The sequence below is a fragment of the Girardinichthys multiradiatus genome, chromosome 11, assembly GCF_021462225.1.
Source record: "Girardinichthys multiradiatus isolate DD_20200921_A chromosome 11, DD_fGirMul_XY1, whole genome shotgun sequence".
In the NCBI taxonomy this organism is placed as follows: Eukaryota; Metazoa; Chordata; class Actinopteri; order Cyprinodontiformes; family Goodeidae; genus Girardinichthys; species Girardinichthys multiradiatus.
In genome coordinates this window covers 31,688,034-31,705,929 of record NC_061804.1, presented here as the reverse complement: position 1 = coordinate 31,705,929, position 17,896 = coordinate 31,688,034, and the positions used below count along the sequence as shown (strand labels likewise).

Genomic DNA, 17,896 nt, shown 5'->3' with positions numbered 1-17,896 from the left:
TTACATCAAAGTTGGATCAGCCTGTAGTGTGTTTTTCCACCTTAATTTTGTTTGTGACTCCAAATCCAGGCCTCTATTGGTTAATAAATTTGATTTCCATTGATGATTTTTGTGTGATTTTGTTGTCAGTACATTCAACTTTGTACAGAACAAAGTATTCAATGAAAATATTTAATTCATTCAGATCTAGGATGTGTTATTTGAGTGTTCCCTTTACTTTTTTGAGCAGTGTATATATATATATGTGTGTGTGTGTGTGTCTATGTAGGTACGTAGGTACGCACGCACGCACGCACACACACCAAATGTTTGGACACACCTTCTCATTCAAAGAGTTTTCTTTATATTCATGACTATGAATATTGTAGCTTCACACTGAAGGCATCAAAACTATGAATTAAATCATGTGGAAATATATACTGAACAAAAAAGTGTGAAACAACTGTAAATATGTCTTATATTCTAGGTTCTTCAAAGTAGCCACCTTTTGCTTTGATTACTGCTCTGCACACTCTTGGCATTCTGTTGATGAGCTTCAAGAGGTAGTCACCTGAAATGGTTTTCCAACAGTCTTGAAGGAGATCCCAGAGATGCTTAGCACTTGTTGGGCCTTTTGCCTTCACTCTGCGGTCCAGCTCACCCCAAACCATCTCGATTGGGTTCAGGTCCGGTGACTGTGGAGGCCAGCTCATGTGGCGCAGCACCCCATCACTCTCCTTCTTGGTCAAATAGCCCTTACACAGCCTGGAGGTGTGTTTGGGGTCATTGTCCTGTTGAAAAATAAATGATGGTCCAACTAAACGCAAACCGGATGGAATAACATGCCGCTGCAAGATGCTGTGGTAGCCATGCTGGTTCAGTATACCTTCAATTTTGAATAAATCCCCAACAGTGTCACCAGCAAAGCACCCCCACACCATCACACCTCCGCCTCCATGCTTCACGATGGGAACCAGGCATGTAGAGTCCATCCATTCACCTCTTCTGGGCCGCACAAAGACACAGTGGTTGGAACCAAAGATCTCAAACTTGGACTCATCAGACCAAAGCACAGATTTCCACTGGTTTAATGTCCATTCCTTGTGTTCTTTAGCCCAAACAAGTCTCTTCTGCAGGGCACACCTGTGAAGTGAAAACCATTTCAGGTGACTACCTCTTGAAGCTCATCAACAGAATGCCAAGAGTGTGCAGAGCAGTAATCAAAGCAAAAGGTGGCTACTTTGAAGAACCTAGAATATAAGACATATTATCAGTTGTTTCACACTTTTTTGTTCAGTATATAATTCCACATGTGTTAATTCATAGTTTTGATGCCTTCAGTGTGAAGCAACAATATTCATAGTCATGAAAATAAAGAAAATACTTTGAATGAGAAGGTGTGTCCAAACTTGGTCTGTACTGTTTGTGTATATATATATGTATGTATAAATGTATGTATGTATGTATGTATGTGTGTGTGTATATATGTATATATCTTGTTTATGTGAATCCAGTATCTGGTCTCATGAGCTGAATTTATTATTACACCCCCATTTATCAGTATACCACTTTATACCTTTATACTTTGGAGAACCAATCCTGCCATAACTAAGAATTAATACAGAAACTAATAAATAGCTTGATAAATTCCTCATCCAGTAAATAGTTTAATAAATTAATGACATTAATGAAATAGATTTATTCAACTGATAGCATGACAGACTGTTTCCCACACCAAACAACAAACCAAACATATTTTAAGAACCTCAACGTTAAATTAATATCTTTTAGCATTTCTAATGAAGGTAAATATAGCCAATATATAGAGCAGTATACTAATAATCACTTTCAAAGCTAAAATGTCTGTTATCCAAGGATGATTTCTGTCCTCATTTAGAGCTTATTTTCTTATTCATATTTCATGTGGAATTTTAAAATTAAAGCCCCATGAAGATGTATATTTATAATTTTATCAAAAGTAAACAGCTCTGGTCCATGTGGACGTAAATAGTCCAAAATAGGTCTTGCATCAGTAAGGGGAGCATGCATTGGAGAATTAAGAAATTGATTTACTGTATTCCAAAGTAAAACTGGAACTGACATATATAAAGTTGAGCACCCAAAAGCTTTTACATCTCTGGTTAAAATTGTGCATTTATGCTGTGTTCTAACAAACATGGCTCACAATGTTTTTCATCCAGGGTAAACAAAAAAAAAACGGTAACAAAGCAGAAATCCATTTGCAAAGGAAAATGTAACAAATACGCTGGGAGTTCAAACTATCCCACCCCAACAACGCAAACAGTGCAGTGAATAAAGTCATCCTGACTGAATGTTAACAAAGCTAAGCAGACTTTATGCATTCCACTGGGTGTTCTCTTTGAGGTTGTTGAGGGCCTTTGTTGCTGTCGGTCCTTCATTCCTCTCATCTGGTTTTCTCTCCTGTCTGACCCCGAATTAAGTTCTCACATTCTGCCCATAGTGGCCTTAATGGGCACCGAGGAAATGTTTTCAGAACAATTAGAAGACTTAGTTGACACAATTAAGGTCAAATTAAACTGGATAAACTTAACAAACTACTCACATCTTCATAGAGAGTGTTTAAAGGCAAGGACATCATGCTGAGTTAGAACAAACTCTAATCTTCATGATCTAAGTTGTGCATTAAGAAGGGAAAAAGTTGAAATGTGTAATCAAGTTATATAATCTTTATTAAAAAGGAAAACAATTCACAAATAAATCAAGAGTTATTTGAGAAAGGGTACTGAGTTTTAAACTAGCAAGCATAAGATTAGTACTTGAAAAAGCATTATTTGATATGTTCATTGATCTACATACTCAGTTTCCTACAGCTTCAGGGTCATTTATTGCATGTTGACAATCAAAAGAAGACAATCTGTTAAAAAAATGACCAAATAAGCTCAGTGTAATTTCATTATGGTCTGTTCCTAATGTTATCAGGTGTCTCTGGCAGAAAATGTTATTTTAAGTTTATGATTATGATGAGAAAAATAGGTAATATTGGATTATTACACAGGTTATAATATTGAATTTTCACATCAAATGTGAAGAAGGTGAAATCTAGAAGTGGTGAAACTAATTTTTTTGTAAAGCTACAGTTTCCTTTTAATCAGGTTGTAAATACAGTAGAAGATTAGGAGATGTTGACAAATTATTATTGCTTTAATTCTGAAAATACATTGATGTCATTTAACTAATGTAAATGAACCATATTGAGTGACATCTTTAGATGGTTTAATATTAATATGGAGAGGAATCAGCCTGGGACATCAGACAGATTTACGTTAAAAGATTATTGATAGGGTATGATGTACGTATTTTCCCGTTAACTTTTAATCTGGAAATAAATTATTCTGGAATAATGGACAGTTTTGTTTTGAAATGTTTATGACAATTCTGATATTGGTAATGTTATCATGTTTATGGGGTCTTAATTTTGGGATTCAACATGAAATATGACTTTTGAGTAACATTTTCAGAAACTAAGCTCTAAATCAGGACAAAAATCATCAACAGACTAAGATTAAGGATTTATTAGTATGGTGATTTATAAATTGGCCATATTAATACCTGAATATTTTCAGGAAGTATCATTAGAAAAGTTTGAAGATGCTGATTTAACGTTGAGGTTCTTAAAATATGTTTTGTCTGGTTAGATCAAGTCCATTTCTGAGGCATGCTTTTATTTTGAAAACGGCCTGTAAACATTAATGCCGTAATAATTTGTGCTCCTGCAAAATGAAGTATTCTCTCAGTCAACACAAAAAAAAACTATATATCATAAAGACATATCTGTTAATAAAAGAATAAACAAAAACTGAGAGACATTAAAATACAAAGTGAGAATAGGAGCATAGAAATAAATTATAACAGCTAAGGATTGAAGTACAAATAACCGATGTGACTCACATGTTATCTGGAACCTTGCAGCTGTTATGAGTGCAACTGCATGTTATTATGATGAAGACCCTGGGAATGTATATCAATGAATACACAGTCAGCATGTTGTGCAAAACAATAGTACTGCAGTGCGCCACTTTAACTGTTTTAACTCAAAGCTCTGCTATTTTCTATGCATGCAAGTGCTGCACTAGTAATCCGATCACATTTAATCATTTGTTACCTTAATGCAAAAGTTTGCCTCATCTTACTTTTAGAAATGTCTAGAGACTGCATGTAAAAGTTAAGTGTTTAAAGCTGAATGGCATTTTATTTTTCACGTTTTGTATTATATTAAATATTTTGTGGCTTTTCATTATGATATTTAAATCTGTATGTACTGTCTGGCTGTCCTTGGTTTCTTCCTTTTAGTATCTGATTTCTCTCATTCATCATACTTAGTTTTTTTTTTTTAATCATATTTTCATTAGAGCACCCTTATATATCTGTGTTTTCTTTTTTTATTTTTTCTCATGCAACTCGAGTAAAAGAGCAACTATTTGCCGTGTTTACTTAATCACATTTTCCCTCCTTTCGGCATCACTGCATTAGCAGCATGGATGAACATTAATGGAGGAGGTGATTTTTCTTCTAATAATGAAGTAGAATTTCCACATGATTTGTGGCCCTCTTCCATATTTTTGTTCTCCATGTTTCAAAACAGAGGTTATAATAGCAGCTTGATCATTATTGCAGGGGAAAGATAATGCAAGTTAAATTGGTGTTCTTCAGGCTGGGTTTCCCCCTCACACATTGCAGCATTGAACATCACAAGATACATAAATGCTTGACTGACTGGTTGGGTTTTTCTTTCATCTTTTGCACAAGGTGATAATCATTCGGAGTACAAGGGGTAATTAATTTACAAAGTTTGTCATGCATGTTGTTTTACTATTAATTAGCTCATGCTTAAGAGATAGCATAAAACACACTTTTGTGTTTTTTTTAGCTCAGCATTAAACTGATAGCACCGAGCCATACGGGTTTTCGTGCTAAATGTAAGTATTTGTGACAAAGATTTACAACTGGTGCAGGCGAATTGTCAGAAGCGATTAATGTTCACTTCACAAGTCCTGAAGCTTGTTTGTATTTGAAAGCCTCTGGACTGGTTAGCTAGTATTGTGCGACCAAGGACAAATTGCTTGTGACACCATTTTTACAGCACTCAGTTGCAAGCCACCTTTTATTTTTGCACGCTTTTATGTAGAGGCAGAGGAGAAGACAATGAGTTTGCCATTGGCTGGTTTAGAGTTGTTTTTTTTCTTTTATTGGTTTACACATTAAAAAGTCACAGTATCACAAAGCTAACAAATGGGCTACATGTGTAATCAGGTTGCTGGTATTAATTAGACTATTATCTTGTTTCTGATAAGCTTTCATTGGTTATAGTTAATAAGCAGGCGTGAAATGAGAAGGGGTGGAAAATCAACATATGACGCATGATAGCTGAGAATATGCTCAGTTTGTTTTTTTTGTTCTTCTGAAGCATCTCAAAAACTTAGTATTTTATATACTTGGCCCTCTTGATACAGCGTTACTTTCTACTTAAACAGAAGGGGCCTTAATTATATATAATACTTCTAAATAGGCTTGAAGATAGGCATGGATTGGTTACTGGCATCAAGGTATACCAAGGTTTTAAACAGCTACATCTGAAAACCACTAAAACCCTCATCACACTGTTCCTACAGCTTAACGAAATAATTCAGATATTCTGTGGTGAGGTCCTGTGAAGTTAGCAATAGTACATGTAGTAGAGAGGCATCATATAGCTGTGATTGTGAGGAAAAGTGGAAATTCTGCAACAGATGGCTAACAGATTGACCACCTAGTCTTTTTATTGATTTTAGCAATTTAAAACAACTCAGTCTAAAAATGTTAATGTGAATGGGACACAGTGCCATATTCAGTGGATATTTAAGGTATACAACATCACTAGAGACCATTGTTGAGTTTGTTAGAGTTTTCTTATCTGAACAACTTCTGGGTTACTATTCAACATTATGTTATGCTACCATGCTTCATAAGCAGATCTTTTGTCGAACTGAATGATTTCCAAACAACTAAAAAACCTGGAAAAACACAGGAACTTACCATCTTCAGTGCCATTGCACAAATGACAGCTTTTTGCAAAATCCAAAATATTATTCCACTTTCAGCAGACGTAGGCAAATTAGGCAAATTAATACAGCAAGCAGAGACCACTAAATTAGTATGTAGTGGCACTGAGTTGTTTGGTTGAGAAAAGCTTAGCAGTCTCTTGAGGAAGAGCAGATGTTAAACACTCGCTAGCTTGAGTTGCTTTAAATCACTAAAATGAGCAAAAACATGGGGTGTGTTTGACTAGCTCTTAGCCATCCATTGTCGAAGGATTTTTGTTTCACTTTTCTATACACACATGGTGATGTATACCATAGGTAGGCTACTACACTTACTAAAAATACATAATTGATTGTTTTGAAATATACCTGGATGCAAAAACTACAGTCTTCCTTTTTTAAAAATACTGTTGCCATGCTTTTTATTTTTTTAAATATCAGATAATTAGCCAGCTGCAAGCTCGCAACCCAAGTTGATAGTCCAACTGATTAACCGGATAATATCAGCTCATTATACCTGTTACTTTACAAGTATCAAAGACAGCAAAAATTGATATGGTTCTCAATAAACCAGATATTTCCTCAAATCTTCGCATCAGAATTAATTAATAAGTAAACATAACAGATAATTTTATATTATTATAAAAACGTGTTCGATTATTTTAGCAACTGTAGAAATTCTTTTTCTTCAAGTCGAAGTGATTAAACGATGTCATGAATCTTGCGTTTTACTTCTTAGTTTAAATACTTTGATATCTTGTTACTTTTTCTTCAAAGGTTATCAAACCATGAGAATCTTATACCAGTCTATATCTGTTTGAATGCCATTTGCTCTAACACTCTAATTCCTCTTCCTTCCTTTTTTAACTCCTCACAGTACTCCTATACAACCAGCTTCATGAGTAGCCATCATGTTTCTTTTAAGCCAGCTATCAAAAAAAGAAGGAAGTGAGGTGGGGACATGCTTTGTTGTCTGAGGGAAAAAAATGACTAAACATTAGTCATAATGCTTGGGGACAAGGAGGCAGGGGGTACTGTTGAGTGCTGTGCACTGGGAGACCTTCTGTACATTAAGGCAAGTATTGCATGTGGACGAGCGATGGAGCCCAGCAGCAGTGTGCCTGTCGTTTCACACCTCTTGGAACATTGTGCTTGCACCTTGGGAGCATTTTGCTTCATGTTCCAGGGCTCAGATAGATAAGCTTGTCCACAAAGACAAATCTGTGAAGCGCATCACTGTTTCTCATTTTTTAATACCAGGCAGCTCTATGTGTAGTTCAGTGATATACAAGGCCAGATTTCTGAAACATAGCTCTTTGAAAATTACCGTGTCTAGGGCTATAAATAATAGTATAGCCAGCCATTAATCAAGGAGAGCTCAAAATTGCAGATGCTTTACAACAATGCTGTCATCACTGGTTTAAATATACAGTCTGTGGTCTTGTAACTAATAACTGTATAGAGCAGGATGTCATTTTCCGTGGCAGACCTTAGCATGTCGTCAAACATACTTAAGGCCTTGAGAGCATATGGGTATTTGCTATGTGCAAATGTATTGTCACAGATAATGAAGCCAAGGAAGGCAGCACATGTAATGAGGTTAGAAACAGTATGTGCTCAACAACAGAGCTATTTTCTCTCAATCCCTTTCAGCCATTAAGATTTTCCTGCCGCATTAACCTTCCTGGAACATTAGGTTACATAATTTAAAATATTTACCAAAGATTTAAATGAGCAAAGACCTGACCAGGTAAGAACTGCTGAAGTTTTTTTTCATGTTGATCTGTTGGTTTGTGTGTATTGATTGCAATGTCAAGCTAAGAGGCCATGGGGCAGCCCGGTGGCTCCGCTCCAATACCAATCACTAGGGGACAGAGGAGGTGCAACACAGATTTTCAAAGCCTAGACCCTACAAAACAAGTTAATTATACCTCCAAGATTTTTCCCCACCAAGTGCACTTTTACTGGTGCCCTTGCAGTGCTGTTGTATGCTCAAATGTTATGTTTTGTTTCCTTTTTGTTTTTTAAGGCCTAGAACTTATAGAAATGATGGAATCACATCCGTTGCTTAACTGTAGCCTGTCTAGTTTGCCTTCGGTCATTACACTAACCCCTATTATTATGAGAAAGACTACAAGTGCAAAAGCTTGGCCAAAAGCTCTGGAAGTGTGACAACTAATAATTATTTTGCCAGTGTAATTTTTGAACTTTACCACTTCATAGACTATTACTAAACTGTAATGAGTTGTATAAAAAGTTTGATGATTCTGAATTGTAAAACAAGAACTAATTAACTCTTTGTTCTGTAAATGTTCTGCAGACATATGCAGATTTTGGAAAATTGTGTTTAAAGAATGAGGTTTTAAGATATCACAAACTACAGTGCCTTACAAACGTATTGATCCTCCTTGAACTTTATCTTCTACTACAATGTTTGACATACTTGACTGGGTTTTATTTAATAGACTTGACACATTCAGCTCCCTTTACTCTGATACCCTTAAATAAAATCCAGTGGTACAGTGCAAAATGCTGTGTGGCACAAAACAAACTGCACATCACTCTAAAAACACAATCACCATTGTGAAACATGATGGTGGTGTTTGATTTTCTCAGCAGGGCCAGGGAAGCTGGTCAGATTAAAGGGTTGACAGTTCTATGTAGGACAATACTGGAAGAAAATCTGTTTGTTGCAGGGATTGACCTTAAACATTCAGCCGGAGCGACCATAGAATGGTTTAGCCCTCCTGATATTCATATGCTAGAATGAGCAAGTTTAAAACTAAGTCCATGGCAATACTGAAAAACTTATGTCAGCAGATGCTCTCCATCTAATATGAGTGAGCTTGGGCTACTTTGCAAAGAAGAGTTCGCAAAACTTTCCATCTAAATGTGTAAAGCTGGTAGAAAAAAACACATCCCAAAAAGACTTGCAGCCTTAAATGCTGTGAAAGGTAATTCCTCAAACTAGTGACCCAGGGTGCCTAAAAATCAACATCACACTTTTAACATTTTAATAGTTAAAAAATATATTATAATAGTTAAAAAATTGTTAAAAAGCTAATTCACCATTTTCCATCCACTTCCCAATTATGCACTACTTTATGTTGGTCTATCACATAAAATCCCAATAAAATACATGAAGTTTAAGGTTGTAACGTGACAGAAAGTGAGAAAGTTCGTACGATATGAATACTTCTGCAAGGCACTGCACCTTACTTGACTGGCAAAATTCTGCCCTTGACAGTGTAAAAAAAAAAAAATCTATAATTTAAGATTATTATTTTTGAAATCTCTTCACAAACTCCTACTGGCTTATTCCTTCACAGTGGAGAGGGGACAGAAACTGATTCAGAAGTGGAGGACCGGGTGGACGGTGTTAAGTCGTGGCTCTCAAAGAACAAAGGCTCCAGCAAGACTTTGTCTGACGAAGGGAGTCTGAAGAGCACCAGGTTAGTCCTTGCATTCTTTTGTATCATATCTGATGATCGTCTACTGATTAAACTGCCTCCATTTCCTATCTTCAAAAGGCCCACGATTACCTGGGGCATTGTGCAACAGAAGGAAGGGTATCTCATATGATTAGGTGTCAGCTCTCTTTTCCAGTAATCTGTCTAATGACAGGAGGTGGTGTGGGGAAGCGGCTGCTGTCATATTTATTGAAGTGGCCTGTGGCCAGTTGGCAAGCCTGCCAAATGACGCTTCTGACTCTGTCGGATAGGTCCTTTCACTAGTTGATTGCCTCACTTTTAGCAGTGTATGCTGTGTATAACAGCAATAGTCAGAGGTACAGGTTCCAAGGACAAAATGAAAATGACAGTGTCAAGCTGCCAAAAATGTAAAATCATCCTAGCTACTGATCTGGAGACAATGTTTCACAAAGCCAAGGATTAGGATTTATCATTTAAATATATATCTTTCCTTGTGGTTATCTCTGGTGTCAATTTTGTTACATAACTTTCTAGATATGCAGCAAATGCAGATGCCACGGAGATGAAAGAAGGTAAGCAGAAGATGAGTGACTGCAGCAAAGATAAGAAGGAAGTAGAGCAGAGCAGATCAGTGTCTGTCATGAGTTCCCTTAGCTACAGAAAACGCTCCAACTTGAAGGACTCTATTGGGGGCACAGGAGATGAGAACTCATTGTTTAGTACTCTCAAAGAACAGCCAAACATACCGGATCACGCTGCCCTGCGCAAAGCAAAGTCAAAGACTGGCGAGCTCCAGGAAGATAGAAGGAAAACTCAGGCCGATGAAGATATGGATGATAAGGGCTCTGTCATATCCATGGCCTATTCTGAAGCCACTAGCAGAGCCAGGAAGGGCTTAGAGTCCCGCTGGACCTCCCGCAGCACCCCTGAGTTTGATAACGAGTCCATGGTGTCCTCAGTAGCTCCAAGCAGGGTGTCCACTAGAAGAGGGATGTTGGACATGGATGATGACAATAAGTCAACTATCAGCAGCGTGAGTCGTACAAGCCCCCGTTCTCTACGTCGCAGCAGCTCTTGGAAAGACGAAAAACGAAGCAGCTCTCGCTTATCTGTTGCCCGCAGCTGTGGCCTCAGTGAATTTGGCCTGCATGTAAATGATAATGACGATGATGCCCAAAGTGTGACTTATGGAGAAGGTAAACATTCACCTTATAGTCCGCGTTCCACTAGTCGGAGCTACTCTACACCACCCCAACCGCGCTCCTCAGACAGCAATCCACTTGAAGCATCTGACATTAAACCAGTCACGCACCGAAACTACTTGGACCCCGACCTGGAGGCTGCAATTAATGAGGTGCTGAGCTTCAAGCCCATTAAGTTCAAGCGCAGCAAACTGGACGAATCTAGTGGTGACGAGGATGAGAAGAAGGCTCAAGGAGGTGAGGACAGACGGAAGAAGGCGGAGGATGAAGGCACGTCAAGCTGGTCCAGCTCCTCCCGCAGTCGTAAGGTTAAAAAAAAGAAGGTCTTATCTTCAGACTCCTCTTCCTCGTCGTCGTCCTCCTCCTCAGATGATCGGCACAGCAGAAAAAGCACGAAGGAGAGAAAGGACAAGAAGTCCAAGAAGAAATCTAAGAAAAAGCAAAGTGAGTCAGAAGATTCATCTTCTTCCTCAGAGTCTTCCAAATCCTCATCTTCCGATTCAACAGTCTCCTATCGAAGTTCAAACAGTGTTAAAAGGGGCCCAAAACAACAACATGATGATGAGAATGAGCATGTAGCTCATGGACAAGCTAGAAAAAAAGAAAGCAAAAAGAAACAGAAGAAGGTGGATAGCTTGGTGATGAAGTACCTCTACAGGCCCGACAGTGATTGATACCAACAAACTAAGGTGACGCATGGTTTGCTAACAACCAAGATGCCTGACATGAATTAAAAATAATCCAGGATCTTTTCCTCTGCAAACTAACTTTGCTGTGGGTGATTTCATATTTTATATAATCCGTCTGATACACTAACGTTTGCTTGTACAAGATAAGTCTTGCCCCTTATTTCTTTCAGGCAAGTCACCTTTGCTTTTTATTATTTAAACGGCTTACTTCAATCATTTTTCAGCCTCTTAATTCGCTTTTATTTGAAGTGCATTATCATATGCAGCTATCAGTCCACACACAAACAGTTAAGATTGCAGCAGTGCAGAAAGTCTGTGAACACAGAATATAACAGTACAATTACCACCATGTAATCACCTTTGACTACATTTATCCTGATTTACGGTCGTGGTAGGCCTCCAGATTGCACCTGCACCGAGGTGTTACTGTCTTGCCATGACGATTTTGAGGTTGGTGTTGTTTTAAGTCTGCTTTGGACTTGGACAGTTTTAGGTTTTGCCGCAAAGACCAACTAATCTGAATTTATACCAATGCCAAGAGAATTATTGACCACAATAAAATATTAACTGCTTCCAAACGTTTAACCAAAATTCGCTTCAAAAATCCTGAGCTATCCCTTTAAGCACACACTGTCCAGGCATTAACATTTATCTACAGGGTTTGGACAATGAAACTGAAACACCTGGTTTTAGACCACAATAATTTATTAGTATGGTGTAGGGCCTCCTTTTGGGGCCAATACAGCGTCAATTCGTCTTGGGAATGACATATACAAGTCCTGGATAGTGGTCAGAGGGATTTTAAGCCATTCTTCTTATGGATAGTGGCCAGGTCACTAGGTGATACTGGTGGAGGAAAATGTTTCCTGACTCACCTAGATCTGGTGACTGTGCAGGCCATGGGAGATGTTCAACTTCACTTTCATGTTCATCAAACCAATCTTTCACCAGTCTTGCTGTGTGTATTGGTGCATTGTCATCCTGATACACGGCACCAGCTTCAGTATACAATGTTTGAACCATTGGATGCACATGGTCCTCAAGAATGGTTCGGTAGTCCTTGGCAGTGACGCGCCCATCTTGCACAAGTATTGGGCTAAGAGAATGCCATGATATGGCAGCCCAAACCATCTCTGATCCACCCCCATGCTTCACTCTGGGCATGCAACAGTCTGGGTGGTACGCTTCTTTGGGGCTTCTCCACACCGTAACTCTCCCGGATGTGGGGAAAACAGTAAAGGTGGACTCATCAGAGAACAATACATGTTTCACATTGTCCACAGCCCAAGATTTGCACTCCTTGTACCATTGAAACCGACGTTTGGCATTGGCATGAGTGACCAAAGGTTTGGCTATAGCAGCCCGGCCGTGTATATTGACCATGTGGAGCTCCCGACGGACAGTTCTGGTGGAAACAGGAGAGTTGAGGTGCACATTTAATTCTGCCGTGATTTGGGCAGCCGTGGTTTTATATTTTTTGGATACAATCCGGGTTAGCATCCGAACATCCCTTTCAGACAGCTTCCTCTTGCGTCCACAGTTAATCCTGTTGGATGTGGTTCGTCCTTCTTGGTGGTATGCTGACATTACCCTGGATACCGTGACTCTTGATACATCACAAAGACTTGCTGTCTTGATCACAGATGCGCCAGCAAGACGTGCACCAACAATTTGTCCTCTTTTGAACTCTGGTATGTCACCCATAATGTTGTGTACATTTCAATATTTTGAGCAAAACTGTGCTCTTACCCTGCTAATTGAACCTTCACACTCTGCTCTTACTGGTGCAATGTGCAATCAATGAAGACTGACTACCAGGCTGGTCCAATTTAGCCATGAAACCTCCCACACTAAAATGACAGGTGTTTCAGTTTCTTTGTCCCACCCCTGTTTGTTTGTCAGAGATTCATATGTTGTAAAATATATTTTCAGTGGTCCACGACATTATAAACCAATACTGTAAACAAAGACCGTACATCACAGAGCCAGTCAGAACAAACACATCCCTATGTGGGATCTTGGATTTCATGCTAGTTTATATGCTGAAATTCTTGCTGTGGTGCTACAATTTCACATGCAAATGCTACACCTGCACTAAACTGCCCACACTTTCACACAATGTCCATATGCAACCCGATAATTTTGTATACTTTCACCTTGCTGTGTTGATGTCTTGCTTTTGCCTATATTTCTAGTAAAAAAAAAGATTGTTTTTGCTTTAACAGTGTAAATATAGATTGCAATACACACACACACCAGTCAGTCAAGCTTCGTATCTAAATGACGCTATAATTAGCTTGCTGGTTCTATTCCTGTCTAGTAACAATGAAAGGCTTCTCTGTAAATGTGAGAGTTTATAATGCTGTGTTTGCTGCCGTTATAAGTGCACTGTGTTAAAAGAAAGTGTCTGGCTGTGACTTTTCCTCCAGCACAAACAGACTGGCAATGAGACAGGCAAAATTACACCAATTTTTATTTTCACTGTAGGTGTGATATGCCTGTTGAAACTATTTCATCCAGACAATTTGCATCACAATTTAAGTGTTGAAATTTATTTATAAAAAAAGAATTACTTATTTATATTCAGATCCAGAAAACACTCGTTTGACCTTAAATCCAAATAGGCTTGTCTAAAGGATGTTGACTAGTGTAAGGTTAGAACAATTACTCAGCAGAAACACAAGCAGCATCAAAACAAATATAATGCGGAAACAAACAAAAATGTTGTTGATGCATAAGCTAGCCATAAGCTGCGCTGCAACAAAGCTAGCTGCTACAAGAGGTTAGAAAAGTGTCACTTTGAAACTCCCATCAGTCTTAGTGCATTGCTTATGATTGAATTTTGTAGAAAGTATTATGTTGGAGACCACTCATTATGGTAGCTGAGTGGAATAGTTCTTAATTGTTTCTTTTAGGGGTTCTGTCCCTCAGATGCCTAATAAATTGTCTCACTTAATGAAATCTGATTCAAAGTGAGAGCAATTTAGCCTTTTAGAGCAATTTAGGTTGCTTTTAAGAAATTGCAAGACTTTTCTTATTGCCGCATGAGTTGTCATGACAACATAGTCATTTAAAATCCTCAGTAACATCTTTGAATTAGTGTTCTATGCACTATTGTAAGTTCTGCATTGGTTTTAAGTTACTAGTTGGTATTTTGCAGATGACTACCATATTAATTCTGCTAAAAAAGTTTACCAACTGAACTATACAAATGCATTTGAATTGGATTTTTCCTGCCTTTCTTTATGCTGACATTTAGTACCTTGCATGAGTTTGTCACATTACAACCCCACACAATGAATTTTATTGCGATTTGTTTGATAGACTAACATAATGTAGTGCATAATTATAAAGTGAACGTAAATGTTTGCTCGGTCTTCAGATGTTTTTTTTACAAATAAAAATCTGAGTCAGTATTTTGTAGACCTCTTACTGGTGTTACAGCTTCAGGTCTTTTGGGGTATGTTTTTACCAGATTACCACGAAAACTGAAATTTAGGTCCATTCTATTTTGTAAAATAACTCATGCTACATTGGTTTGGATTGATAGTCTCATTGAACAACATATTTTAGTCACAGATTCTCGTAGTTTAGGTCTGAACCGGGCCATTTAAACATAATAAAATCCTTTAATCTAAAACATTCCATTGTAGTTCTAGCTGTATGCTTGGTTGGTATTGTCCAGCTAGAAGGTGAACGTCTAAAGCCCCATTCTCGACCCATGTTAGCTCTGGAAGAGGTAACTCTTGTCTACTGTCAAATTATTCCCTTATTGCCTTCTTTGCCCGGCCAGCAAAATTAGATGGAGGGCATTCGTAGTTGTGCCTTGCTCTATGTTTCAGTAGATGTTAAAAGCTTGAGATCTTATTTTATAAACTACTTCGGAAATTTATCCCCGAGCGGTCTGGTGTTCCTCAGTCATCATGATGCTGTTTGTTGTTTTCTAACAAACCTCTGAGGCCTTCAAAGAACAACTTTATTTATACAGAGATCAAATGACATACAGGTGGACTCTACTTGCTAATCAGGTGATTAATTAGCTTTGCTAATTTGCGAATTAGGCAGTTGGTTGCTCTGGATTACATTTACGCTTCAGACACACAACACAACTTACACATTCTTCACAGATTTTAAGACAAACTCTCATGGAGACTGTCTTGATGGTGACAGTTTCAAGGAACAAAAATACCAGTAGGTGGCACTGTTGTAAGATATTCTCAGAATTCCGACAGATTATATTTCTGTGTCACTCCCTTATAAAATGAAAGAAATGCAATTTAAAATACTTCCGTTCAAAAAATTCAAATCTGTTTGATTGGCTGAGACATTTGCAGACTCCAGTGCTCACCACCACTCACACTCAACATATTTTTGGGCTAGCGTGCCCTGCCAACTGACCGCAGCTAGTGCAGACTGAATTTACCACCGGGAATCAGTGATGCAATGAGGCAAAAAAATCTTTTAATGTGTGCCCAGCTTTAGGGATATCAAAGTAAAGAGGACTAAAACAAAATTTATGTTATGCATTACATCGTGTTTGTCTATTAAATGAAATCCCGATGAAACACGTCGAGGTCTGTAGTCATGAGGTTTTAAAATGTAAAAAGTTCACTTAGTATTAATATAGTTGTAAGGCACTGTACCTTCACAGAGCATGATTTTTTTAAAACATCGGTTGGATTGTGTTCTACTGTTTTCTAAATATATGTGCATACATTCTAACATTGTTTGTATAAAGTAATAAGTACATTTTTTCCCATTAACATTATGATCAAATGTTTTGCATATGCACAGTGATTTTGTATTTGTCTACTACCGTAAGTACACATCTAATTAAGGTTGCAAAGAGCATTATTTTGTAGCCTAAGTACTGTTTGTTGTTCACCATTACATCTTTTAAAACCCCTCTGTCTTTTGTCTTCTCTCTAAATTGACAAGCTATGATATAATGGTGTGTCTATATTTGTGTCAACCCCTATAGCCCCCCTGTATACCGGAGACACATGAGTCTTGGCAGATCTGATGAAGAGGATGAGGCTGACAGAGACTCCAGCAGGCAGTCCCTGAGGCAAAGCAACAGCGAAGGCTCATTGATTGAGAGCTCGTCGTAACCCCTCAGTCAGGCAACCTTGTTCTTTCAGCGACACCAATCACACAGAAGGGACACGCTTTATCTCCCCTCACTTTATAACCAGTGACCAGCAAGCAAGGACAGAGGAGAGAGGCACACAAATACACTTTGTTAATGCTACACCCTGGACTTTCCATCATGCTTATTATGGTACCTTTTATTAGCATGAGGTAAATTTCCTCCCACGGATAAATTGTGCCTCTTCACTTTTACTTCTAACAACATACTGAGTTAGTCACGCATAGCAAAAAGAAGTCAAACACTATGTAAAGAACTTTCTGCTGCTGCTGCTTTAATTCACAAGAGGTTCTTTTTAGGTAAATTTAAGCTCTCTGCACTCTGCTCTGACTATACACATCGCTCTGCCAAGAGGATTTAGATAAGCCGCTCCAGCTGGACTCCTTCAAGAAGGTCTGACCAACTATTAAGATTATTCTTATCTCCTCTCCATTCATGTGGACTGGCACAGTGGGAGAAATTAGCCAGTTTTCAATTAGTTATCTTGCTGTAAGTTTACACGGGGCTCATATTCAAAATTAAGATATCTTCCTATGAACAAAGTGATGCTGTGTGATGATTTGAAAGTAAAATTATTTGTGAAAATAAACTTATGTTTGAACAAAGCTGTTAGATGATTAAATGTGACCCTTTGTCAAAAGAAATATTTATATTATCTATACATGTCTAAGATTGTGTCTGGAATTAATTGCTTTGACTTGTATTTAAATGAAGTTTTTCTTAAGCTTGTAAAAGAGTGACTGTTAAGATAAAGTTTATGTCATATTTATGTTTCATCCTTATCACCAAGTGGAGTTCACACTGAAATTCTTCCGATTTTGGTCCTACATGGGATAATTCTTGAAGTTCAGCGGGAATTATTTTTTTTCTGTTATATGAGCTTTTCATCAGATCATGTAGATGTTGAGATGTAGGAATTAATATTGTATTTTTAATATACGTCTGACCAACCCCTGCTTAGATGTTGGGATACCCTGCAGATGAACGCACCAGATTTAGGCAAAGCAATGTTTGAATGTAATTGGTTTCAGCAGTAATTTAAATAGTTGTATATTATGTTTTTCCAGTGCATTATTGCATTAATACTTTTGGTGTGCCAACAATCTCTATTTGTAGATTGTGTTTATTAAAGTGGTTTAGTGTGATCGATAAAGGCATTTACATTAAACATCCAGTTCCTATTTTCACTCTGCAGAGTTCAGCCGCTGCATTGAAACCACTGGCAGATGGAGTTAAACATGATTACAATGGAATTTGCTTCCTGGTATTCCAGTCAATCTTTCCTTTCATGTGGGTGCACCAGTCATAAATGCCACTTGGCCTGAGGAATGATGTTTCCTGAGGTTGGTGACCTCTTCCAGCAGAATAATGCAGCCATCCTTTTCAC

At 38.0% G+C, this 17,896-nt stretch overlaps 1 protein-coding gene across 6 annotated transcripts in view; it reads left to right on the top strand.

Moving 5' to 3' along the window:
- LOC124876177 (unconventional myosin-XVIIIa-like) overlaps positions 1–17,696 on the top strand; it is a 106,833-nt gene extending 89,137 nt beyond the window's left edge. For 5 of the 6 annotated variants that reach the window (XM_047378739.1, XM_047378738.1, XM_047378736.1 and 2 more), the window contains 2 exons: positions 9,368–9,490; positions 16,342–17,696. In XM_047378739.1, the coding sequence (XP_047234695.1) occupies positions 9,368–9,490; positions 16,342–16,471 (253 nt within the window). In that variant the 3' untranslated portion in view covers positions 16,472–17,696. Of the gene's footprint in view, positions 1–9,367; positions 9,491–10,003; positions 11,361–16,341 lie in introns of all 6 variants that reach the window. The other variant, XM_047378734.1, reaches the window with a different exon arrangement.
- The last annotated feature ends 200 nt before the right edge of the window (positions 17,697–17,896 follow it).